Here is a 26,487-nt window from a genome sequence, read left to right as displayed (position 1 = left end):
ATAGCTGTCGTGGTCGTTCCTCTTACGTTCATAACCCAATATGGTTTTCGAATTTTTTTCCATATTCTCCCTCAGCCTCCACCATCTCAAACTCGCAGCGGCGGGCGTCAAGAACCTTTAGATCTCTCTAGGTCAGGAATACCAGTTTGATACGTAGGTTTTATAATACCTTTCTCAGCCGAAACCGTCGCCATACAACCTCTTGTCTTCATGTTTGTACTAACGTAATATTTCTATCTCTCAAAAGAAACCTTGAGCCGCGAAGAAAAACATTACCTAGCCCGCCTATCAACTATATTACATAGAGTTTTTTATCCTCCGCTTCCTATGGGATTGCAGCAAATTCATTGGTGTACACAAATCAGCCGAAAATTGCTTGATATCAAACGAACATATGAAGATTCTAAATATTATTCGTTTAAAAGGCTCAGGAGTTATTGGGAAGTGTTTTTCACAATGACTAGCCCAAAGATTTGTCACCGTGCGTTAGGTCCTGTAACTCGATATTGGCCAATATTATAAGTTGTCTTAGCAATAGGGGGTACATATATCTAGGCAGCCAACCTCAAGATATAGTGAGTGCATTGGCTCGAGGCGGTGAGACCTATGGATTCAATATAAAATCCAATACGGGAAGCCAGCTACGGTTGAAACCCCTAAGGTATGAGGGGGGTAGTTTCATTGGGTTTCTTGGTCAAACTAGTTTAATTGATGTCGACCACTTACGTTGCAAAAGTAGGATAGGAATATATCGCTCGCCGTATTAAGTTCCCATTGCTTTTTGATTAGTTTTATTCTCTAGGTTCCATTCTTACATGGGCATACAACATTTGGATCGAAGATTCCGGCCGAGTTACTTAGAAACGCTGCATATCCTCGAGGCGAATACCGGCCGTACATAATTCTTGACGTTTAGGTAGACAATCTTATATTATTCACGATATTTTGTAAGGTTTTACAATACTTTTTGCGTCAAATCTCGACGTTAATGATAGAAATGGCACCTAGGTACAGTGCGATTCATTGACACTATATATGGCTTGAGTACTTAAGATATCACGCATATTCAGGTGACCAATTTCCAATCATTGATTCAAACTTATAATTCTAATACCAGCATAAATCCCCCCGATATAACCTTAACTCATGATATACAAGTTCTAATATATTCAGCGAACCTTGATTATAATCGAAACTACATGTATACTTAAGTTTAATTCCCATAACGTTACCACCATCAACGTCACTCACAGCACTGACAGAGTTTATGATCACGAATCACAAGATCCGCAGATATCATACCAGTATGTGTCCCACAGTAATGCCAATAAAGCAAAGGTGCTGCATACACCGCAAAAACTCGAAACGTTGGCTGGCCTGTGCCATCAAATCTAGCTAGCTACTACTAAAGGAGATTCTTGACGCAGTTTGATGACTCCTTTAAGCCAATCGTTAGTGAGATAATCCCTGGCCAAAGATAGCCAAGTTTTTATTCAGCCTTGCGGCTTATTGAAAACGGAATCGCTTGAGCTCATGCACGTACGGTTGACTGATCTGAGTCTCGTTGTAGTTGGTTCATGATCTTACACAAAGCTAACCGAGCTTAGACAGGGATATATGTCCCGGTGGTGGGATCATTGACACGGTTAGCTCCCAGAGCCGGTACTAAACCAGGCTGTGTGACGTGCACAACACAGTGTAGTAGGTATACGTACTCTGCTTTTACGCTTTAGAGTCCACAGATGCAAAACAGCTCTGACAAGATCACTCGACTATCTGTATAGAATTCCAATTAAGTACAGATCTCAGCTATCATGGTTTTTGCGATCAGCGGATAATTCTCAGCTCCAGCTCTTCCGTTCAACCACGGCGGTAGATAGCATAAAGGCTCCAATGGAGTCAAAGTGGGTTCTTCAATAGAGATATCTAGCTTATGTGGGATTTGGGGCTGGAGACTAGTATAACGCCAGATTAGTGTTATGTGACAAGAGTTCCAAATTTGGGGTATGTACCATGTACCATCCCTGGCTTGTGACTGGCTGGAAAACGCGCATTTTCAAGCCACAAAAAATAACATCGAAAGAACTTCAGAGGTTATTGGGACTATCATCTAACTCAGTATGCATGCATGCAACGGTTCAAAAGCAGACCTGGATTTAGGCGCGTGGCCGCTGGCCGCTTCGTTGTTGCTCCAGCTCCTGAAGGCTCTCTTAAAGTCCAAGTTTGCTTTGTGCTTTAGGCAATTCATCTCATGAAAATGCTTTGTACAAATCGAGTATCGCCACCGGCTCTAGAGTTAAGTCAATTATCGGGTCAAGTTTACTCCCAATGTAGTAAAAATGTTCGTACGTGTGGTTATAACTGACATTGACAAAGCTAGGTATAACAGTTATTTCGAACAAGGCGCAGATTAGCTTCCAGTCATTTAACATGAATGAGTACTGGACCTACTCAATGCGTGTCCCTTAAATCACCATTCCCGAAACATTTCCCTTTAATGAGATGCAAGTCCTCATTAGGCTTCCATATCTCTAGGACCGGAACCCTAGGTTACCTCTCGGAGCTTGGCCCGTTTGTAGTCAGAAAAGTTTATACCAACTATCATGGCCGCTTCTGCCTTGATCTACGGCTATCCCTAAAGTTCAATATAAGGATTTAAACACTATCTTGACAAGGAATAACTTTGATAGAAATTGACAATATGAACCATACTTCTCAATGTTGCCTATTGGTCCAAGTGGGCCTAGGCCACTGTTCCCGTGGTGCTGGAACATTTTAAGGTCACGAGGCTGACTTTTACTGCTATTATTTTCATGAATAGGAGGTCTTTCCTGAGACTTTTGGCATAAACTGACAGGTTTCATATATCCTCGTGGTGTTAGGAAATATAAATGAGCTCATATGCCCATTCCTATCCCCTAGACTGGCCAAAATCGATGGTTCTGTGGTTGAACGGGAGCTATCGAATCATGGAGTTGCTAAATACAATCAAAAATACATGTGATTAACCCCGATGACGGAAGTTGCCTGTCCTTAGCAAACGTTTCTTTATCTTTGAATATGGTAGCAAGGTTCACGGAATAAGGTCTTAATATTCATGGGATCTTCTTGATATTAATTATATATCGGGAAAAACTCTAAACCGAACCTTCAATCAAAAGGTTGAAGCTACATGGACCAGGGATCTTTTGATACTTGAAACTTTTTTGATTAGGAAACTACTCTATCGTAACCGGCCCCAAAGCAGTATTTGATGTACCATTACTGCTTTACACAAGCCAATCTCTACTAAGCGGGCTGAAATGCTAGAGCATGTGCTGGCCGAATTAGGCCATGGAAACACTCCGCGACATATTTACTTCCGATTCCAAAGAATCAAACCGAGTAAACTTTGGTGCATCCCAATAGCTGCACAGTCCAATTCGAGAATTGGCAATTGGACTGCATGGGTACTGGATCAATTTGGTCATAGCTAAGCCACGTACTCGTGGGGGAACGCGATGCATTATCGTTTGAAGGATGTCCAACCCGCATATCTCTTCACAGATTGACAGGTCCTTAAAAAAGGGCACAACTAGCTCACAGCCGGGTACAGGCGTGGAAGACGCAACAAGAAAAAGAAATTTTTTAGAAAACAGCAAATCATGGCACCATCCGAAGTGTTTGCGCAGGTGCAGACGGTACATAGTACAGCTCTAATATTGATATATGCCTACCCCGCTCGAAATAAAATGCTGACCCCGATACTCCCGACAACAACGCTGGTACATATGGTAGAGTATAACACTTTTGCTTTTTTCACCTGTCCAAGCTGAATGTAGATATAATTAGCGACATCTGGAGGAAAAACTGCGGAAATCTTCAGCCCTACCACACCCTTCATGCTGCTGCATAATGCAGTTATCTCGCCAACACCTTTTCTTTGACGCAATTGACCCAGCTCCATGGCATTGTGTCATTATCCTTGAATCCACGGTAGATTCCCAGCAACATTTCGTGTATTATTTGGCGGGAAAGATCTCGATCATCTACGATCAGCGTGTATGGCGTATTGCACTCGTGTTTTCAATTTTAATCACGATTGATCACTCGGTGGGCATAACTAGCTAGTGTTTGTCAAGATAAGCACAAACCCTCGACACCCCCATAACCAATGTAGCATACGATCATATGAGAGTATTGGGAGACACAGCTTCAAGCTGAATCAACACGAAATCTCTCAATCGCTGGCTCCTAGGTACATTTATGTAGGCATACTAGTATCGCCGGCCCATCAAAATTCAAGATTGCGTAACGTGTCGTACACGGTACTCGCGACCAGCAACAAGAACCCGAATATGCAGCTGCAAGTCTTTGGTGTGTTTTTGACTTCTACTCTAATGGAAATTGCAGATTAGGACGTGCATTTTCGGGTTCTTGTTGCTGGTCGCGAGTACATATTAAGCATCAGGGCATGTAAGACATTGTCCACGGCATGTCCGACTACACATCTATGTTCAGCCTTACAGCTAGTAGAACATATGTCAGTATTCATCCGCCCGGGTCTTAGGATATATCCTGTAACTCATCCGTAGCATCGACTGTGGGGAACAATGCGCGGTAATTAGTGTCCGGTGGCATTGCTTTCAGCTGTACAGGGTATGGTTGCAACGTTATGGTTAGCATCGCGTGGATGTCTGTTGATATTTGCATATAGACAGGGTATCTAGGGGTGCACATGATCTAGCCTGACTAGCTGAAAGATGACAAAAGCGTCTATAACACATCGATGCATCTAACTATCGTTCGCCACATGGTTCCAGAAACACGATTTAAACTCAAAATAGCTGCATGTCTACTCTATCCGATCACTCTTTGAAAGTCTTGGTATAGCGGTGGTCTTTATATTGATGCCCACCCCCTCCCTAATATACATGACCGAGACGTGGTAAATACAGTCGTTCTCTTTAAGAAAGACTTACATGCCCTCGACTGGACGTACAGGCACTGCTTTCTACATTCTATTCTAGGTGGGAGGGCCCCACTGGCCATATACAGCTGTCTATATCATTCGATATTCGCCCATCCAGTTAATTCCCAGTAATTACTGTTGTTCTTTTTATAGCTAATTTAGTACGTCGGGCTGTGAGATGGCTTGGCAATGGCGGGCAATGATACGTTTGACACCACATGCAGCACACAACCACACCTAAACCAACCGTTAATCTATACGCTAGGTGATGTCATCAGACTAGGAATACCCTTTGTGGTCATCTCGATACGTATTCGAGATATAATCACGAACCAATTTTGCAGGATGTCTACTGTAACGGTGATATCCACATAATACTATCATAGGATATATTCCGGTGCATGCAATCCATGTAGTACTTGTATTCATATAATTTGGCGCGTCTTGTTGCAGATATGTATGAATACGTGGATCTGTTGATAAGCATCTCGAAAAGACATCTATATATTCGATTTCCCATAACTGCATTTATTGGTGTATCTAATTCATAAAACTAGATGTATAGTATTAGTCAATTGCAAGTAATTGTGTAAATATATAATGCTCAAGGACAATGAATATAGTCCCACATATGCCCTTCATATCACGATTGCTGAACGAATCTCTAAAGTGCATGTCGCAGCAGGTGTTGGGAAAAGAAGTATTAAACAAACCAAAAGTGCCTTTCCCGACACATTTCCCCTTATTTAATGCTTTTCCTCATATTCAACGCCCCCGCCGCCGTCTCTCCTGGCACTTTTATGGATACGTTCCCAGATGCTTTTCGGATACATACATATACTGATATCCCTCCCGATTCCTTTAATTTCCGGCCCACATGTTTCAGAGAGCTTGCTGGCACCAAACCAACAATTTTTAGGGGCGCCACCAAGCCCCACGTCGCGGGAAAGCATCGGCCAAGCATATTCCCATATTCATGCACTGCGCCATCTCCACCATGCATCCGATATATACACTGCCTTCACCTAGAGTACCTGGTTAGGTACCCGACTCTGTTAGTATGTCCTAGGCTGCTCACATACGCTTCTGATTCTAGCTAACACACCGTGCACGCCAGACTAAGATCACGTAACATGTAGCTAGGGCCCTTCCGCTAAAGTATCTGTGCCGTTGATGCTTCAGTAGACCGCAGATCAAACGGCCCGAGCAAGACTACATAGGCATCAAACCTGAGCAACTTGGGACGGGTACGAGACTACAATCAAACGGACGAATAAATGACAGGTATTAGCATAAAAAAATAGTCTTAGCACATACTGATTCATGTCTGATTACATGTAATCATAGATTATCACTCGGTCTCCCACACCCTTCCTTTTTTTTTAATCCATTAATTGCATGCAGCCTTAAAGCTATGGCAATCGCAATATTCCCATCATTCCAAGCACAATGATATCACTGCAAAAATAAACTGAATCTATATATAAAATATGTAAAAGAAGATCCCCAGACCAAAAAAATCTCAAAACGGGACACCAAATCGCTAATATAACAGGTGCCACAAATCCCGCCCCACCCTATCCTGAGAACTCGCTCCCCAGCTCCAGCTTCCTCATCTTCGGGTCCTTCCCTCGAATCCTCGCCCTCACCGCCTCCTCCTCACACCAATCATCCAACTCCTTGATCTCCGCCCGGACGCGGTCCATCCCCTCCCTCCTCCAATCGTCCATCACCGCCTCCGTATCCTCCTCCGCCAGCTGCAAGCGTGACCTCAGATCATTCGCCTTGCGCCTCTGTGCCATAAACGCCTCATACTCCCTCTCGCCGCCAAAGCAGTACCCATACCCATCGCAGTAGCACACATGCTCCTTCGGGCAGCTTGTCGCGCGCTCCTCCAGCGACCCCAGCCGCTCCGGCCCCGGAAACACAAACTGCCACAGATACTCCCAGATGCGGCCCGAGACGCTGTCCTCGAGCTCCGTGTCGATGATCCACTGGCGCCACTTTACGTAGCGCTCCTTGGGGTGCTTTCGGATTGTGTCTGCCGTGACGGCGAACTGGGCACAGCACGCGGTTGAGAAGATGTCTGGCATTTTCTCGCCGGGGAATAGCTCCTGGAAGCCTTTCCGGAAGAGGGCCTCCTCGGGCTTGTTGATGTCGGTCTCGGTGGTGTTTGCGCGGATCCAGGCGGGGCAGCCGGGCTGCCAGTGGCAGCGTAGGTTGACGTAGCCGTGGCGGAGGACGCGCAGGTAGTTCATTTCGAGGAGCATGACGGGCGTGGAGGCGAGCTGGAGGTCGTTGTTGTGCCAGGTGGCCGAGTGGGCGTGGACAAAGATTATTATGTCGGGGAGGGCATGATCGTAATGCTCGATAATGTAGGTGAGGTATACCAGCACCTCATGTCCCTACAATGATATTAACATTTATTAAACAATTTCAATATATATCGGTGGCGTACCTTATTTATCGGCGTTGTCATGGCCCCCACAGGCGGATTACGAAGGTCGGCATCCACAATGTACGGCTTCGGCGTGATCATCATCTCTGGCGGGAGATATGTCAGCCAAGACACATCCTCATTCGACATTCTCGGCAGCACCAGATGCTTCTTGTATCCATCCGGCTTGAACACCGAGATACCGTGCGGTATGACTTCTTCGTCTTCTGCATAGGGCCTCCCAAGCTCAGGGCTGTAGCCAGACGTGGGAACGAAGCCGCGGGGCGGCGAGCTGAACCGTGTGGACAGCGTGTAGACTACTAATGCCGTGAGAAGGCAGCTAAAGAGGAGCGAACGTGTCTGGGAAAGAGTGCCCATCTGGATCGTCATCATTCCTCTTTTTTTCTTTTCTCGCAAGAGAGGGTCCCGGGACGGGGGGCTCTCTCTTTTCAACACAAAAAAAGGTTGTTGGGGGTTTATATATAAACTATATGGTTATCTATCCCGTGCTCTTTTTAATCAAGAGTGAAGAAGCTTTTCCCCACACCCCTTACAGCAATTAACAAAAAAAGGTTCACAAAGGATTTTTTTCTTTCTTTCTTTTCTTTTTTACACGCCCTTGCCCTCTTTCTCTCCCCGTATTCTTTTTTGGGAGGGTGGTTGGCTGTGGTCCGATACCTCGTTTTCGTTTATTCGAACTGTTTTCAGTTTTTCCTGGGTCGTCTCTCCGCCCCGCGACTCCGTCGGTTGTGTAGGGCTCCGGGTGCGGCCAAGAAAGGGCCCAACTGCTGTTTTGTGCTTTGTGAGACGGTCTTACCGAGCTGTCGGAACGCAATAAACTGGTTCCCGGATAGGGAGGAAAGAAGAGAGATAACGACAGACAGCGGTACTGCGAGAGCGACAGGAAAGATTTTTGAGGGGGGGGAAATGGGTGAAATTTGAGCCCACGCAGCCAGCAAACAAGATTTGGGGTCAAGTGGTCGGTCGATTGGGCGGAGTACGTATGAACCGCAGTTATACCGTAGCTGGTGTAGGTGTGCGTTTTGAAAAGAAGGGAAGCACCATGTGGGTGATGGATGAAAAAAGCTCTAGGAAGCGTTTGTTGGTGAGAACATGTGTGTATATATGATCAGAGGAAAAGGGATGAAAAGAATAAGAAGAGGATGGAGGAAGCATCAGTCGACTCCTTTCATGCTGTCACAGATGATTCCCAAGTGCAATTCTCCCCAATACTTGATGCTTACGACATGTGCTTCGATACATCTTCTGTTGATCATCTCCCGCCCCACGTTGCGTTAACGGCCTGTCGCCTCAGCAACAACAGGCTAGACCAGCAACAGGGACAATCCCTAACAGACGCCTAGACGGGAGTGTCCAACCAACTAAAGAAGTCTTGTACGGACTCCCCGTCAGTCCGAGTCTCTGTCAACATCTAAGTAGTCCCCATACCATGCTGCGAACAATTGGTCCCTAGCTCCTAGAGTGCCTACGTTGCACAGACCCTGAGCTGCGGGAGTCCTCGCCGGCTGTCAGAAAACAAAAGAAGCTTAAACAGAGAGGGTATTGCAATTGTTGTACCACCATCACCACGCAGAAAGTAGAATAGGCGAGATATCAGGAGGTGTCTATGTAGCCTGCCGAATACGACCACGCCTATATCTGGAAGAGAGAGGTAATGTATGTACCTACATACATGTACTTACTCTACAGGATACGGGAACTAAATCTGTGCATATGTAGCCAGCTGACTGAGCAAGTCTGAGTCAGGATACTCTGGCTGGAGAAACCTCCACCATGCTGTTGTAATTAGCCATGAGATTGATGGGGATTGCTGTGTTTGAAGTAACCTTTCTGTGTTTGGGCAGAGAGCAGGCGAGGTGGCTTTCTAGAAATGCAGATCCCAGGGTGTGTGAACCAAGTAGCTAGGCGCAAACACTCAAGAGTCGGCTCGGGGAATATACGGCTTCCCGGTATGAAGTACCTACATCTTGACATGAGATGAGATGGGATGGAAGCATACCTACATCGCTCTAAACACTCTTTACACCGCGGCTTCCAACCGGAAATCAGTAATCATCATGCACCATCCCCACCCGCAAACCCACAGCCGTGTAACAAACCTTCTTCTCTAAGTGGGGGCCACCGTACTTTCTTCCACATATCGCATATCGGTACAGAGGTACTCTACTGAGTCTACTCTACTCCATCCATTAAGTACATGTATTTACACACAATTCGGATCCGGGTCTGACATGATATGATCAGCTGCTCTTATCCGTTTACGATTAATTGATTCCTCACGCACTCTTTGGGGGGATAAGCAACCGGCAGAATCCCATATAGGGACGTACCACAACATAACAAACCCGTATCTGATATTGCCTAATCAATACTGGCCATATTGCATGGATGGCACCGAATATATATCTTGAGCTTAAAGTCAATCGGATCGCTAACACTAACCTGTACAGATTATCCAAGGATGCGGCCCCCCCCATGAGAAGTAAAATCATATATAGCGGGGTTATATATATTGCCTCCAACAACGGCTGGTTGGTACTACTCTACGTACGGACATGCCGTGCCGGCCGACTCGCAGGTGTGTCCCGCCGATATGTGTACGGTACTCTACTGCTCCGCTCGACCTGGCTAGGCTTCATGTCTGGCAAAATTCGATTCCTAGCTAGGCTCAGCAGGCGGTGGAGAATATCCTTTGGTAAACTTTAATTATGGATTATATTGCTACACCAGTTGCTCGATATTGCTCGTAACTTAGCCTACTGACGGGCACATGACGAAATAGGCTAGCCTTGATTGATAAAGATTAGGTCTTTTGCTTTGTAAGTGGGAGGTGCGGCGAGCCCTGTAGTGTCGTGGCGAGAGAAATATATTGTAATATACCAATCACTCATGCCGGCCGCTCATAAAAGGCATTTCACTTAGTTTCCCTAATTGAAGCAACGGTGGCCAAGCTAACTAGCTAAAGAACGTCTTGTAGGCGTGTTTATCAAGCACATCATGTACCTCCATAGCCACATAATATTGTAGTCCACCAAAACACACTTAGACCGATATATATAATACATACTAATACATATATATATGAAGAATTCCAGTCCCGTACCTTCAGGCTTAAGCTCCCCACTACTGCTCGAGCTGTGAATTCCAATAACTTGAAGTTGATCGTTACCCCACTCATATTCCGTATCCCAGGCGGCCACTAGTGTGTATTTATGTATAGATTCCAACACCACATCATATTTAGCGGTGTCTGGCTTTGAGCTTCGTATTTACGTGTTTTTGAATTCAGTACATACCCACCGTCGAATACGTTAAATAGTATCGAGACTAGAAAACATGAATTACACGCTATATATAGATACGCCCGTGCGGACGGCATAAATACGACACAATAGCTCCCGACCCAGCATCCCAGCCGGATCTACCAATCACGAGAGCCGGCAGCTACTGCGGTAGAGGCCGTAACGTATAACTACTAAAAGCAAATCCCGATTCAAATTCCCGGCACCGGCACCGGCACCAGAGCATCCGCTCTTTTCTGCGCGGCTTTGCATGAGCGCCTCCATGATATTGCGCAGTGGCCTGGGCCGTGTAGGCGCACATTTCCGTGATCGGGGTCGAGGCAAAATATCGGGTACGGTATAATTAGATACACGGAATCCCGATACCTAGACAGGGCTCTACCCTGTTCGGTAGACACGACACGCATCTGAACTGGCGATGATAGGAGTCGACAAGGGGAAGTATCGGAGGAGGAAGACAGCCAGAAAGATAGGGACATTTCCCATGGCAATATCGGATTTCTGGAAGACAGAACGAAGCTCTCCCTTCCCGTTTAACAATGCAACCAGGTCAGCTTCCCCCACGGCTACGACACGCCCCGTGATATTCTTCCTTCTGGCGCCGCGGGTCGCAATACTCTATGTATCTATGTAGCGTATACCCGTCTTCCTTCTCCATATCGTACCCTAGAAAAAACGGGGGAGAAGGAAGGGAAAAAGGAAGAGAAAAGAAACGGCAGCTCCAGCTCAAGGTGTGAGCACAGAGAAACGAAGCTAATTCTCAACCGTCAGACAGTACAAGGAGCTTCTCTCGTGGACTCCACACATTATACTGGGTCTTTAGAGCGGGTTGATAACATGCAATGGCTATGTAGAGAATACAGTACAAATCATCTCTATCTGTGCCAGGTTGGTCAAGCTGTTGATTCCAGAGCAGGTGAGTTTGCAATCTAGGGGCCTGCGGGGACGAATTCAGCTGTCCGAACTTTACGAGAAAGTGGGAGAAATCTTGATCAATTGACTATATTTTACAAAGAAATCCACCAGTCACAGTTGGTTAATTACATGTAGACTTCAGTCGCTCTTAGGTGATATGGTCATCTTCCTACAAAGCTACAGCTTATATATATATCGCCGGTAATTCACCATCGCCTCTTATACATATATACGGATCAACTAGTTCTTCCAGGCTATGGAATCCGGAAAACAATCAAAGAAACAATAGCTCCCCTCGATCCGATGGTTCTTCCACGTCGTGGTCACCCCATTGCGCCCAGAATTGCGAAATTGCCAGCTGACTGCAATATACTTAAGGAAACACAGCTATATACCGGCTGGCCGCCCTGCTATACCCATCACTATTGATTGGGGAGTAGAAGGAGGGTTCACAGTTCACTGACCACGTGCACAAACACGCAGTTGATTAGCTACACTGTACTTAGTATACCTCATGTCCTTATTTTACCAGGTCAAGGCATAACTAAACTCTGGTGTATACGTGTACCGATGATCTCCCTACCAACAGCGTGGGTTCTGAAACCTATTCAGGTTTCTCTATCTATGAATGTGTATCACCCGCTCTTTCCGCGCGCGCTTCCTAACGGTGAGTCCAATGGTGGCGCCATATCGAGTGATATCCAGTGATGCTAATTATCATCACTGCGAACCCAAGCGCCAAGATCCAACGGTGGGGAAGCCAAGACCGCTAAATGCTACAAGGGCCGAGTAGGTAATCAAGCCCTTACATCCTTCAATCAGTGAATGTAATTGTACCCCATTCAGAAGCTCTGGTAGCTCAGGGGTTAGAGCATGCGATTGCAGATCGCAGGGTCGATCGTTCAAATCGGTCTCAGAGCTTTTGTAGCGTATCAAGCTGGACCACCAGCTCTTAGACTTTTTTAATATTGCTGTGATATGAAGATTTTTTTTTTTGGGGGGGGGCGGGGTCAAAGTTGAGGGAGGTAAGCTCTAAAACTTTGTGTGCCTTTACGGGGTCTCTGTTGTTTACTGTTCAGGACTAGCCAGACATGTATATCAAGCTTGCCGCGCTCCCAAGACAACCTCGTGCCAATGATCGATACAACTTAATATTGAAAACGAGCCAAAATATCCACAAAAGAAAAGACATTACGCCATAACCAATAAACTATAATGCAATCGCTGAGACATCAAGAGGTTATTTGACACCTCACAACCGTGTACGTGCCCATAATATACGAGACATATCGAATAAGACATGAAGGAAATGAAAATACATATATAAAAGCCGCACTACTAGGGTGTCCTGGGCTCCAACGAACGCCCGCTCTATATTACTGATATGGATAGGTCTGTATTTACCTGGACTGCGCTGGCTGTTAGTGGTCCTTGCTCATGTGGTGGAGTAGTTGACTGACTATATATGATAGTAGGACTCGGGAGATACTTACTGAGAGGTGCCGTTGAAATTACACCACATTTAAAAGACTAAAATGCCACCAAAATCTTTGTATCATAGGGTAATGTTAATCTAAACTCGGACCGGAGGCAATTTGCGTCGGGATGTCTTCCTTGGGAGTCGTATAGAGTTGCCAGGCACCCCACCGTTCTCAGTGTTTCCCTATGATTCGGACCGAGTACCCTCACATACCCAGAAAGAGCCTGCTTGTACAACTTTTCCGCCTCAGGATACTTCTTCTCTTGTGTGGAGTATAGAGTTGCCAGGCAACTTGCCGCTGCCAGTGTATCACTATGGTCCGGACCGAGCACCTTCAACCACCCAACAAGAGCCCGCTGGTACAACCCTTCCGCCTGGGGATATCGATTCTGCCCTTGTTTGTAGTATAGAGTTGCCAGGCCATTTACCGCTCTCAGTGTTTCCCTATGGTCTGGACCGAGTACTTTCTGCTGCCCAGCAAGAGCCCGCTTGTACAACCTTTCCGCCTCGGGATATCGGCCCCATCCTTGTTTGGAGTAAAATATTGCCAAGTTTCCCACCGCTCTCAGTGTTTCACCATGGTCCGGGCCGAGCGTCTTCTCCCACCCAGCAAGAGCCCGCTGGTACAACTTTTCCGCCTCAGAATACTTCTTCTCTTGTCTGGAGTATAGAGTTGCCAGGCCATTTACCGCTGCCAATGTATCACTATGGTTCGGGCCGAGCACCTTCTCATACCCAGTAAGAGCCCAATTGTACAATTTTTCCGCATTTGGGTATTGCTCCTGCCCTTGCTTATAGTATATTATTGCCAGGCAATATACCGTTCCTAGTGTAATTATATGGTGCGGGCCGGGCACCCTCACATACCGAGCAAGAGCCCGCCTGTGCAACTTTTCCGCCTCGGGATATCGCTCCTGCCCTTGTCTGGTGTATAGATTTGCCAGGTTGTTTACCGTTCTCAGTGTATCACTATGGTCCGGACCGAGTACTTTCTCCTGCACGGCACGAACTCGCTCGTACAACTTTTCGGCCTCGGGATATCGCTCCTGCCCTTGTCTGGTGTATAGAATTCCCAGCGAATTTACCGTTACCGTTACCAGTGTTTCCCCGTGGTCTGGACCGAGCACTTTCTCCCGCCTATCAAGAGCGTATTCAACCAATTTTTGCGCTTTGGAGTACTCCCCATGCTGACAAAAAATACTCCCAAAATTCACAAACGATCTAAACACTCCGTTGTGAGCACAAGCCTGCCGCGCTGTCATTATATGGCTGAAGTTTTGAAAACAGGTTTCTAGATGTGGCAGAGCGTTCCGTTTTGCTATTATACTCTCAGCCGTATCTGGCAGCAGAAGCGCGGAGTCTAAAAGTAGAACACCCGAGATAAAATACTGTTCTTTGTCTTTATCTCCCAATTTCTCAAAAGCCCAGGAATAAACCAGAGGGTGGATTGAAAAAACGATGTCGTCTTTCTTAAGATCATCTCGCGAGTGTTTAAAAGGTTTTGCTCGTGCCAAAGAATAAGAGAAGTGGAGGTGCTTCTTCGCCTTTTATCGATGAGAATTTTCTGCATCCACGTCTAAGGAACTCTAGGGATATTTCGCCGTGGTGCATAAAGGTGCAGAAAAGAAGTAGTTTAATAGCATCGGGATTTTTATCTTTTAGGTCGTTAAAAGACGTGTCCCACGATGTATATACATTTTTCCATACCGTGGAAGTGCATCTCGAGGAATATCTCGAAGAATTTTGCTTCTGTGTTCGTTCAAAGTTACGAGAAATTTGCGAGGGTTCACTTGCGTACGAAAGATATAAGCCCCTACAAAATCGATTGCTAGAGGTACCCTTCCAAGGAGATTGACGATCTCCCTCACTTCTTCTTCAATACCCTCAAAATCCTCTATCAACAGTAAGAGAATTTCCATTTAAAATCAGAATGTGAATACATACGTGGCCATGACCCGGAGAGCCCCAGGTGTGAGGTACTTAAAAAGAAGTTTAATACCGTCTTCCTCTTCAATTCCTTCTACCTCTATGGCCATCCCGTGAGGATAGACAGCTTCTTTTCTCCGGCTCGTGATTAGAATGTTCCCTGTATTGGGGGAAAATCCGGGGAAAAGATCATAGGATTCGATATCATCGTAGTTATCATAATAAGAACATTCCTGTTTTCCTCCATCTCGAGCAGCCTCTTTGCTGCTTTGATAACGCGTTCTTTATGGGATTCGCCCAAATTGCTATTCAAGAGCCCATTCTTCTGTATGAGACCCAATAGGCCTAGACGTTGTGCAATCGTTGCACAATCAATCGCAAGATGCTCATCGGTAAGATTGGCATTAATGAGACCTTGGACTATTTGAAACAGCCCAAGCGTTGCGGTTTGGATATTAGTAGCATCAATCCAGAAGACTGCAGTGTACTCATGGCGGTACTTGAAAGCATAAGCAAGAGCAATCTCAGTTTTTCCAATTCCCCCAAGGCCGTGGAGTACGACCACTCTCCGGGATGGCCGAGGCGACGACGACAAAGTTGTGAGATGTTCGTGTATGCGGTTTATTTCGTACTCCCTTCCAGAAAAATTCGGAGACCTTTCCACACTCAATTCGCTGCTTGGGAGTAGCGTTTTAACTTTCGTCAAACTTAGCAAGGTATGCTAATATCAAATGTATGGTGGGTCCGGTTTTTGAAGAATTTACGTACCGGCAGCAACTCTGCTATCCCTAGGTAGTACAGACTCTTCCGGCTCTGTCTTGTCTTTAATTATACGCTCTACCAGCTCCCCAATTCCGCCGCCAACAGGTTCGTATCTATCATCTTCTGCAGATTCAAATTGACATATTCCAGAGTGGTCCGCATCTATCGGTAGTTGGTGCTCGCGAGAGCCCGCTAACCCAAGTTTTGCAGAATCTGCGTCTACTACTATCTACAATATTATAATTACTTAGTAGCCATAATTTCTCTCAGATCATAAGGTCATTACCGCATTGAAAACACAACCAAAAATACCGCCAAGCCATCTATTGACCTTTGTCTTCCTCGTTTCGTAACAAGTTAAAACACGATATCTTTCAGACTAATGTCTAAAATCGTCATTAGAGTTTTTCGTAAGAATAGAGTCTTTACTTAAAGATCTGAGTATTTCATTTTGATCTGCCCCAGAAACGGCTGTAATGATATTGGCAGCGATCTGGCCTAGTGAGGCCCCGTTTCCGCCTCTATGAGGCGTACCAAAGAAAACCAGACCTCGAGTAGCTTCTTTGATAACCCCATACTCCTCATAGTTGTTTGTTGCGTTAATCAGTGCCTAAATCTTAGTATATCCATACGGTACATCTAGTTATACATCTACCTGAGTGGTGCCAAACCTGCTTTACTACTAAACCGCCGAGACTGTGCCCAACAAAGATAATAGGTCGAACCTTCGATTCCTATCGATATTCAGCGAATTTGGCCAAAAGAAAATCTCTTTGGCCCCCTTTTTCTAGGGGCTATTTCTTCCTATAGCGCTCTATAGATCACGGGCGAATTTACCTCTGTCACCTTTCGATTCCTGCAGAGCCTGTCCAAGAGGGTGTTGGCATGATCTTTGATGCCTTGGTTAGAGACATCGAATGCGACGTTCGAGTTATAACCGAAGAGTAGAATACGACAGTCTGGGACGTTCTCAGGCAATATATCTCTGGGCCATAGGGTTCCATTTGCATGGGTTCATGTTTTCTCGGCAAAATCTTGGGTGTTAAGAGGATTAAGTCCATGGACAAAAACGATACTACAAACCAAGTACATATAATTAGCGGAAGATTAAATACATGAATTTTTGAATGGGGGAAAGTTATCTGACTCGACCGTAGGTTCTGTGCCCGGGGGGTGATAGAGTTCTCGGAGAAACGTAGGGGTATGGGCGGAGCTATTCCTACGCTTAGCCTAGATTTTCCATATATTCAGTTAGTTACACATTCTTTTGAAATTTCAATTATGTTTGATCAGTACTTACCATGACTAGTCGATATTTGTTGGATCGTCGAAATCTGATTTAGGCGACTTGATTTTCGGTGATAGAGTTAGGAGGACTTCTAGCAGGTAGCGGGGTAGCTACGCGCGTGTGTATATACAATGTCATGTAGCTCTGAACGCGATGTGAGGCCTCTGCCACGACAGCCTTGTGCTACACTGCTTTTTACTAGTACAACGCAATCTTGAAATATCACTCGGACTACCTAGTCTCCGCATCAAGTTTCAGTCTTATTATTACTTCAGAACATACGTACTCCATGTGCACTACATAAATTTACATAAAGTTACTATCGACACACCACTTACTATCAAGAACCCAGAAAGCGACCATCAAGACTGATAACATTAACTTCCTAAATCATAAATTAACCAGTAACTCTATAAACAAAATAGCTAAATCCATTTTCGACTAATAAATTTCCAAGACCGGGCCAACCACTCACGAGAATAGACGGACAGACACCCACTCAACCACGAAAGCCGACAAGCAAGACCCCACTATCTCATCTCCTATCGTGCATCTTCCACCTAATCCTCCAGAGCACCTATACTCATCCTACTCTACCCACTCCATAAACCGTACATTGCACGAGGCCAGCCATCTACCCACCTCGTAACACGCAAAAATTCGCCCCGAATCGGCCCCTACTAAAGCGAGCGCGCCCGGTTATAGGCCATGGCTAATACCCAAACCCTGCCCTGACAGGATCTACATACATCCTCTGCTTCGGCAGGTACACAGCTATAGTATCTTTATACCTATCACCTAAATGTGGCACTATAGGTACCCTACACATCCAGGTACCTTAAAGCCCACGCCGTACCGGGACAAGCAAAAAGATCTCCACCGCACAGGAACGTACGTCACAGCAGGCATCTGAATTGATATAGAGTTTTCCAATGCTCCACCTCTTCCTCCTCCTACTAATCCGCCCCTTGGTCCGGCCATGATCAGCCGGATTTCAGCTGTAACTCCACGGCCTTGGTACTCTACTTGTAGATTTATCCGCGCTTCCTCTCGAGCTCTCCCCACAGCTATGTACTCTACCCCGCAAAATAAAAATGGCCCCAGAAATTAAGGTTTAAAAAGGAGCGGATGCACTTGAGTAGAGCGAGAGAGAGAGAGAGAGAGAGAGAGTCGTGCCTCGTCAAACAAGACGCAATTGAAAATATGTACTTGCATCAATTGGCTGCGCTGCTCGCACTCATCGCTGCGCCGGCATTGGGCCAGACCGTGACGCCTGTCCATCTCAAGATCAACACCGAAGACACAGCAGCCAGGAACAAGACCGCGCCGAACCTGTATGGGCTGTTCTTTGAGGATATCAATGTGAGCTTGCTCCCCCATCGATTGCAGCTACATTGCTCTAACGCGTACAAAAGCACTCTGGTGATGGTGGAATCTACGCCGAGTTGATCCGCAACAGGGCTTTCCAAGGCATGATCATACAACCTGTGTTTAGCACTCGTAGTCAAAGTGCTTGTCTGTTAATACGGCGAGATGTAATGTAGGCTCTGGGGTGAAGCTCCTCAACAGCGGGTCAACCCCGTATCCATATGGTACACAGGAAGCAGATATCCCTTACGGCCCAAACCTAGACGCATGGCGTGCAATTGGAGATGTCAGGCTCTCCATTGATCTGCTGAACCCCCTTTCAGACGCACTACCGGCTGTCCTGAGGGTAGATGTGGGGAGCAGTGCCACCGGCGAAGTCGGGTTCATGAATGAAGGTAAACTACATACACTCATAGCTGAATTAAGTGATACTGACCAACCCACAGGCTACTGGGGCATGGACGTACGTCCGCAAAAGTACGCTGCCTCTTTCTACGTCAAGCCCTGGGAGCAGTACTACAGCGGTGCCCTCAGCGCCTTCAAGCTCTCGCTGCGCTCCAACCTCACAGACGATGTATGGACCACCACTGAGATCCCTATCACGGGCAAGCTGGATACGTTCGACTACACCAAGCTGGAGGCCACGCTGGCGCCGGAGGTCGCAGCGCCGAGTATCAATAACTCGTTTGCGATCACCATGGATGCGGCCGAGGTCAAGGGGCAGACGTTCTACTTCTCGCTGGTCTCGCTGTTCCCGCCGACGTTTAAGGATCGGCCGAATGGCATCAGGAAGGATCTGGCGGAGGCGCTGAAGGGGCTGGATCCTAAGTTTTTGAGGTTCCCGGGGGGAAATAACTTGGAGGTTGGTTTTCTCGCCGTTCTTTCTTTTGGGAGTCCTCAAGGCGTGATACTGATATGGCTTGTAACAGGGCTTCTCAATCCAAACCCGCTGGAAGTGGAACGAGACAATCGGCGACCTACGCTACCGTAAGGGCCGTGTCGGACAGTGGGAGTACTTCAACACCAATGGGTGAGCAAGAAAAACAAAACAGAAATGTCCTTGGCAGTGCTGCAGTTACTGATAGTAGAGAACCTTTAGTCTCGGCCTACTCGAGTACTTTGACTTCTGCGAAGACATGGAGATGCAGCCCCTCCTCACTGTCTACGCCGGCTACACTCTCGCACCCAATGGGCGTAATCCTGCCTCTACGGTGCCCCGCGAGCACATCCAGCCCTTCATCGACGAGGTGCTCGACGAGCTCGAGTACATCCTCGGCGACGCCCGCACGCCCATGGGTGCATTGCGGGCATCGCATGGACGCGCTGAGCCTTATAAGTTGGAGCTGGTCGAGATTGGCAATGAGGACCAGTTCTCGGGAGGGAGCTATAATTGGAGATTCCCAATGTACTATGAGCAGCTTAAGGCAAAGTATCCGGATATCACGTTCATTGCTACGGCGGGCCCGGATATCACGCCGAAGATGGAGATCCCGGCGGGGGAGATGTGTAAGTTGGGGCCATTTCGTGATGAATATATCTGAGTATAGCCTGCTGATATTTGGTTTTTCGTACGTTAGGGGATCCACATTATTACCAGACGCCGCAGTTTTATAAAAACAACGTAAGTATCTAGCTGTACCCTGAGATATTTATGGGAGACTCCTAACTCGCATACTACAGTTCGGCCTCTACGATAACTTTGGCGTCAGCTCGTACCAGAACGTAACGATATGTAAGTTCTGATATACTCCCTTTCACATCACCTCCAAGATAACTAACCCTCTCTCTCTCTTCTGCAGTCGTCGGCGAATACTCTGTCCTCTCAGTCGACAGCTCCTCCGGCAGCGTACAATGGTCCGGCCCCGGGCGAATCGTCTACCCCACCCTCGATGCCGCCATCGGCGAAGCCGTAAGTGATACTTGTACTCGACCTAGCATTCCAACCTGGAGCTAACGCACAGCTTATCCCAGATTTTCGGCATCGGCATGGAGCGCAACCCCAACACCGTCAAACTCTCCTCCTACGCACCGCTGTTCCAGAACTACAACTCCTACCAATGGACGGTACACATCCCCCCCTCCCAACCCCTTCCCCTCCAAACTGGTCTTTTTTCTAACACTCCTCCACAGCCCGACCTCATCAGCTTCTCCGCCGACCCCAACCAAACCACCCTCTCCGCCAGCTACTACCAACAAAAGCTCTTCTCGCACCACCGCGGCACCGAAACCCTCCCCATCACGCCCCTCTCCGGAACCTTCAACCCCCTCTGGTGGGCCGCGCAACATGACGGCGGGCGAGACGTGATATACGTCAAGGTAACTCTCCCCTTCTACCATTCTCCCCTTCTACCCTTCTACCCTTCTCCCCCTCGCCTCTTCCCCACTCCTTTTCCCCACTACAACAAAAGCTAACACACACAAACACAACAGCTCGTCAACGCCGCCAACTCCGCCGTACCCCTAACGCTCGAGTTCGACCGTGCCATCACAGGCGTCAACGGCACAATCCTGACGCACGACGTGCGCAACGGCTTCAACTACATCACCAACCAGACGGCCATCTCGCCGCGGGCGCTAGAGCTCGATGAGGTCGAGGCGGGCGCGAGCGAGTGGGCGTGGGAGGTGCCGAAGGCGAGTATTGTCGTTTTGGAGTTTTCGTCGTAGTGGGGGAGGGGGGGGGGCGATGTATGTAGATATATAGTGCAGTGTATGGTAGGGTAGGGCAGTGTAGGGTGGGGTGGGGTTTGTGGATGTGTGTGTGTGTTTAAGCTTTGTGAATACTACTCTATATGAAGGATATCTGGGACTCTGCGTGTGTTGCCGGTTTGCTGCTCGTATGGCGTGGTACTTATTTCCTGCTCCATCCCGCCTAGTTATTGTTCAGCACTCCATCCAGTTCTACCGTGACACACCCGCCCTTCCAGTATACTACCCTACAAACAGGAAGCATTAGAGTAGAGACGGCTGTACCCGAATGCACAATTCCTCACAGATTAAAAATATAAAAATATAAAAAAATCAGCTTATGCCGCATCCACAGGCCAATCCACAGGGCTAGGTGAAGGTGAGCTTCGGCACATCGTCATGAGATATCACTCGCCTATATATCTTGGCATTCTCGAGCTTGAGCCCAGCCAGAACGAGACACAGCCCACCTCTAGGACAAGATCTACTCTATCTAAATGCCAAAAGAGCTATAGCATCTAAACGCAAAAGGAGAAGCACATAAAAAATCCAATCCCTCAAGCTACACACACGCCCAGAGCCCTCACACACGCACACCTTCTATATTGTAGTCTAGTCTACAGCTAGCTCTCATCTATTCACCGCCGTCCACCTCCCATCCAGCCTCCCCCCCTCCGCCCCCGTCCTGCCCATCTCCGTCTCAGGCCCCTGGCGATACACCACCCCCTTCCCGCCAAACTCATACATGCCCAACCGCGTCCCCACATCCCTCCTCTGCCCCCCACCACCCACACCAGCACCAGCACCAACACCAGCACCCAAGAAATCCAGCTCCCACACCCTCCCCTGCGCCCCCGCATACACGCTCCTCCCCCCCGCCGCCACCGCCAGCGAATACAGCGGGCTCTCCCACGCCGCGGCCCCACCGCCCATGCCGCCGTGTGCGCGGTAGCGCGCTGGCGGCGTAAGATATGTTGCCCACCCGGGGGAGGAGGTGGTGGTGGTGGACATGCGCAGATCAAAGACCTTGAGGATGCAGTGGCGGGCGCCGCCGGCGAGGAAGCGGGTGTGGCCCAGGGGGTGCAGGGCGTAGATGGGTGTCTGGGCGTCGATGGGGTCTTTGTATTCTGCCACAGAGGGGGCGGGGGTGCGGAGGTCGTGGAGTCTTTTATTATTATTCATTATTATTATTATTATTATTACCCCTATTTATTATGCATGCGGGGCTAGAGTATGGAGAAGTAAAAAGAAGGAGGAAAGGAACAAAAAAAACTCGGGACTGCAAACCGTGAAACGCCATCATACCACCCCGCCAGAAGCACATTCCCGCTCCCCGAGATGGGCGCAAGCGCATACACGCCGAGCGCCTCGACGTCCGCGCACTGCGACGCCGAGAACGTGCGCACAGGGTCCCTCCGGAAGCCCTCGCGCGCAAGCGCAAACACCGATAGCGGCTGCGCGCCCGTCGTTCCAAGCGCCACGAGCGCCGGCGAAAGGAACGACGTCTTCCACGGGATGCCGCCGCCGACGTCGGCCAACGCGATGCTCGACACCGCCTCCACAGGGCCGCCATTCGCCGCCTCCTCTGGCTGGTGCAGCGGATACAGCGACACGCTGGAAGAGCCGAGAACAGCACACACAAGCCCCGTCGCCGACTCACCCCCACCGCCGCCGCCACCGAGAACAGCCACATCCTTCACCTGCCTTCCGCCCGTCTCGTACCGCGTCAACACCTCTGCCCTGCCCACACCGCCCGGCTCTCTCCCCGCCGTGCCCAGCCCCACAACCTCCAACCGTCCATTCGCCCTCCCCACCACCGCCACCTCCCCGCCACCGCCACCGCCACCGCCACCGCCCTCCAGCAGCCGCAACGCCGTCACGTCGTCCCGCCCCGCCTGCTCTTTCCGGTCTTCAAACCCCCACCACCGCACCGTGTGCTTCCCCGCGCTTCGCCGCCGCACAACAATGTCAGGCCCTGCACCAATAACTAACGTCTCCTCTTCACCGCCCGCGCCGCCATACGCTTCGGACAGATCAAGCACCGGCACGTAGCCGAGCGTCTGCCGTCCTTTCGGCGCCCATTTACCATCTCTCCCTCCAGCACCACCACCACCACCGCCGCCTCTGCCATCACGCCGCCAACCACCACCACCGCTGCCGCTGGATAACCGCACTTCCACCACAGCCGCCACAAACCCGCGCCGCTGCCAGTTGCGCTCAACAATCGTCTGCTGCCTTGCCCACGCCCGCCATTCAGCGGGTGTGCCCGCCGCGGCAGGAAACGCCGGGAAACGCGTGCGCACAAAGACACGCCAGCCCTCGAGCGAGACGAAGGCGTGCAGGGACCGGCAGGTGAGCGAGAGCGCGGCGAGGGAGGAGGCGGTGGGCAGGTGGGTGGTGAGTAGGCGGAGGAGGTCGTGGGGGAGGGTTGGGAGCGTCGGGGGCGGCGGCATTGTGTTGTGCTGATGTTATTAGTTTAGAGTGAGATATCTAGAGGTCTGGGTTCATGGTTTTGGGATAGGCGTCATTTATATAGGATTGCGCTGGCTGGGCTGATGCAATCCTAGTATGTAGCTTATCGATAGATATGCAGAAAGTGGAAAAGAGGCCGGTGCGCCCTGCATAAACAATCCCTGGCTCGCTGGCTCTCGAGTTATATCCCATGATCTCCTCCGCATAAGAGCGTAACAAACAACCTTATTTCGTGCGGAAAGAGGTAAGTGCACCGCAATTGTATCCCATGGCCTCTAGTGACTTGAATTGGCTCGGCTCGTACGGCAAGTAATGGATATATCTATATCCCAGGATACATGTAGAAATACCTCGAGTGCAAACTCAAACGAAATCGTTGCTTCAAGCCCGATCACTCGGCCGCCAAGACAACAACTACAGAAACAGTTCAGAGAAGACCATTGGCATCAAGTAGCTGGAGCTGGATATAATACATTGCTTGGGACTGGGTGTCTAAGTGGCTGGCTTCGTTTCGTGATGGTAATAGTGTGGAGGTAATTAAATACTCTTGCCTCAGCACCACGCCATGCTGCTACTATGTCTTTGCCACAACATCCTCAACCTCAATTGTACACATAACTGTAACTACACGCTAGCTAACGGCTCCCTACATCCTCCCCCAGCTGGGGTTGTGCATGGAAGCTACTATCTACAGTGATATCACTCTACCGGAATACAAGCATGAACAGTGTTTATGATTCGCAGCTGTGAGGATGCCCAAGACGCCCGTCGTTACTACATACAGCCAGCCCATCGCATCACCACCACCACAAACAGCTTTGGCGCGCTGTGGCCACTCATGATCCAGAACCCCGCTTTACCCGATTATTCTATTCATTGAGATGCCCGAATTCATAGCCTTTCCCTGCCTAACGATTACATGTAGCTAACTACATATAACAATCATGCAGTAATATCCCCGATTCTTGTTTTTAATTTTAAGAATTCTACTCTCAAATGAAAACGAATGACTTTCAACCCTCTGGTCCTTGCCATCACGAATAACAACAACACCCGACAAAAAAAGAAAAGGAAGGAGATATAAGTGAATATTTGTGAATCATCCGCTCAAGAACCCATGTGGAACCTCTCCATAAACCCCTGAGGCCTCCCGGAATGGCCAACCCATCCCTGGCCCTGGGCAGGTCCCGAAGGATGGCCTTGTCCCCCCTTGGGGCCCCGGACCTCCAGACCTGCACGGAGAATGTTCATCCTCATCAGCCTCATTCTGGCGGTGCGCTCGTAGTTTTGCGCCATCGCTAGAGTATCCCGGTGGACTGCTGTGCGGAGGTTGGTTTCCTTTGCGGTGAGAAGCTAGAATTTTAAACATTGTAAGCCTAACCACACCCCAAATAACGAGATTGGGAACCTCTTTAGCAAAGTAGCCGTATAGAAGAAGCATACCCTATTCTTTGTATCTATTCTCGCGTTCAAGACCCCCTTCCCAATCATCCCCACGAGCTCCTTCTCAAGCGTCTTCTCATTCGTCGCAAATGCCTCCGCCATACTCTTCAACGACACACACGAAAACGGGATAAAGTACTGCACGATCCCCTTGCTTCTAATCATCTCAAACAGCTTATTCACATGCTTCACCAAATGCACGTCGAGGTAATAATCATTCCGGTACTCCTCGAGAATCTTCAAGCAATTCGAGTATTTCGCCGTATAAAAGTACGAGATGGCCCTCCTCATCTGCGGCTCTAACTCCAAGAAGTTCCGGAAGTCGTTGTTATCGAGAACCTCCTTCTTGAGCTGCGACCTCTCCATGCTGGCAAGCGCACAGAGCCCTCCGTAGACCGCAACGTCATTGGAAGAGATGACATCATTATATGTTGCTCCAAGGGTCGGTGGAGTCTCCAGAAAGCTCTTTGCTGCCTCTTTGAAAGCTCCCGAGGCAAGCTGCGTGAGGCCCATAGCGACGCACAGCTTCGGCTTCAATATCTCCTCCTCCTCGGGGGAGCGGGAAAGACTGCGGATCTTCACAATGTGCGACTGGACAGACATGTAATTTCCCTGTTCAATGCAGACGCGGATGATCTGGAGGGACATATCGAGGATGTGTTTAGGCGCTGTGCAAAAGTCACGCATACGGGAGTATGACTTGAATGCGTTGACAAGATCCCCGGAAGCATAGTAGTGATTGCCGAGATCCTCGTGGCCCATCTACGCCGTGCAAGATGGGTTAGCCGTCATCCTACCGGTTTTTTTTTCTTTCCCAACTGGGTCAATGGAGCTTACTCTGATGCTCTCTTTGATAAGGTTGTGCTTATAGCTCTTCAAGTCTGCTTCAATCTTCTCGGTACTGTTGGCAACCCGTCTGCTTGTCTTCTCGACCCATTCCTCATCCATCACGGCTTCCGGGTCATCGGGGGCTAGCTTATTGAGCTGCTCGACTACGAGCTTATATCGTGGCACATCCGACGTCTGCTTCAGCGCCTTGACGGCCAGTTTCAGAGCTTCGATGCATAGCGGTGGTGAATGTAGTCCAATATGAAGGAGTCTCTCGATCTGGGTTCGCCCTACAGTACAAGAGATGTTAGTTTCAGCCCACAGGTATGAGGTGAACAAACGCCGTGCCGGTATAGTTTGAGATGTAGCTTTCGAGGTCGAACTTTGGAGGATCTGGCGGGGTTGAAACAGGTCGGTTAGTTTTTTTTATTAAAGCCCGTGCAACATTCAAGAACAGCTAGTACAAACCGAGAACGACGAGGGAGTTGTCGGCTCTTCGCTGGGCGAAAAATGCGTGGATGGTACTTGAAGCCATAGCTGTATCTGTTGCGAGTTTGGAACTATGGTGATAGATGATGGTGGGGGAAGCTCTGTTTTGGCTTGGGGTTA

At 48.5% G+C, this 26,487-nt stretch overlaps 5 protein-coding genes across 5 annotated transcripts; 1 reads left to right on the top strand and 4 right to left on the bottom strand.

The window, feature by feature from the left end:
- Nucleotides 1-6,528: 6,528 nt before the first annotated feature.
- Nucleotides 6,529-7,766, bottom strand: LAJ45_00794 (uncharacterized protein; the record flags this gene model as incomplete). Its single annotated transcript, XM_046110393.1, has 2 exons — nt 6,529-7,356; nt 7,410-7,766. 2 exons carry the CDS (start codon nt 7,764-7,766, stop codon nt 6,529-6,531), a joined length of 1,185 nt encoding a protein of 394 aa, XP_045977086.1.
- A 5,231-nt stretch (nt 7,767-12,997) lies between these two features.
- On the bottom strand, nt 12,998-17,097 carry LAJ45_00793 (uncharacterized protein; the record flags this gene model as incomplete). Its single annotated transcript, XM_046110392.1, has 14 exons — nt 12,998-13,035; nt 13,120-13,156; nt 13,274-14,466; nt 14,814-14,855; nt 14,905-15,000; nt 15,051-15,126; nt 15,262-15,728; nt 15,801-16,023; nt 16,081-16,173; nt 16,264-16,404; nt 16,466-16,528; nt 16,860-16,869; nt 16,942-17,024; nt 17,095-17,097. The coding sequence occupies 14 exons, from the start codon at nt 17,095-17,097 to the stop codon at nt 12,998-13,000; spliced, it is 2,565 nt and encodes an 854-aa protein (XP_045977085.1).
- Nucleotides 17,098-18,285: 1,188 nt separating this feature from the next.
- LAJ45_00792 (uncharacterized protein) lies at nt 18,286-21,114 on the top strand (the record flags this gene model as incomplete). Its single annotated transcript, XM_046110391.1, has 12 exons — nt 18,286-18,444; nt 18,498-18,552; nt 18,627-18,845; nt 18,897-19,312; nt 19,380-19,480; nt 19,550-19,956; nt 20,028-20,071; nt 20,131-20,182; nt 20,250-20,359; nt 20,422-20,514; nt 20,581-20,766; nt 20,881-21,114. The coding sequence occupies 12 exons, from the start codon at nt 18,286-18,288 to the stop codon at nt 21,112-21,114; spliced, it is 2,076 nt and encodes a 691-aa protein (XP_045977084.1).
- A 651-nt stretch (nt 21,115-21,765) lies between these two features.
- On the bottom strand, nt 21,766-23,588 carry LAJ45_00791 (uncharacterized protein; the record flags this gene model as incomplete). The annotated part of the gene is made up of 2 exons (XM_046110390.1): nt 21,766-22,300; nt 22,423-23,588. The coding sequence occupies 2 exons, from the start codon at nt 23,586-23,588 to the stop codon at nt 21,766-21,768; spliced, it is 1,701 nt and encodes a 566-aa protein (XP_045977083.1).
- A 1,126-nt stretch (nt 23,589-24,714) lies between these two features.
- On the bottom strand, nt 24,715-26,413 carry LAJ45_00790 (uncharacterized protein; the record flags this gene model as incomplete). Its single annotated transcript, XM_046110389.1, has 5 exons — nt 24,715-24,960; nt 25,051-25,812; nt 25,888-26,168; nt 26,227-26,271; nt 26,347-26,413. The coding sequence occupies 5 exons, from the start codon at nt 26,411-26,413 to the stop codon at nt 24,715-24,717; spliced, it is 1,401 nt and encodes a 466-aa protein (XP_045977082.1).
- Nucleotides 26,414-26,487: the final 74 nt, after the last annotated feature.

This window comes from Morchella importuna (assembly GCF_003444635.1).
Source record: "Morchella importuna strain M04M26 chromosome Unknown Morimp01GS001, whole genome shotgun sequence".
Lineage (NCBI taxonomy): Eukaryota > Fungi > Ascomycota > Pezizomycetes > Pezizales > Morchellaceae > Morchella > Morchella importuna.
The sequence above is the reverse complement of the archived record's forward strand: the minus strand, read 5'-3'. Positions and strand labels throughout refer to the sequence as shown.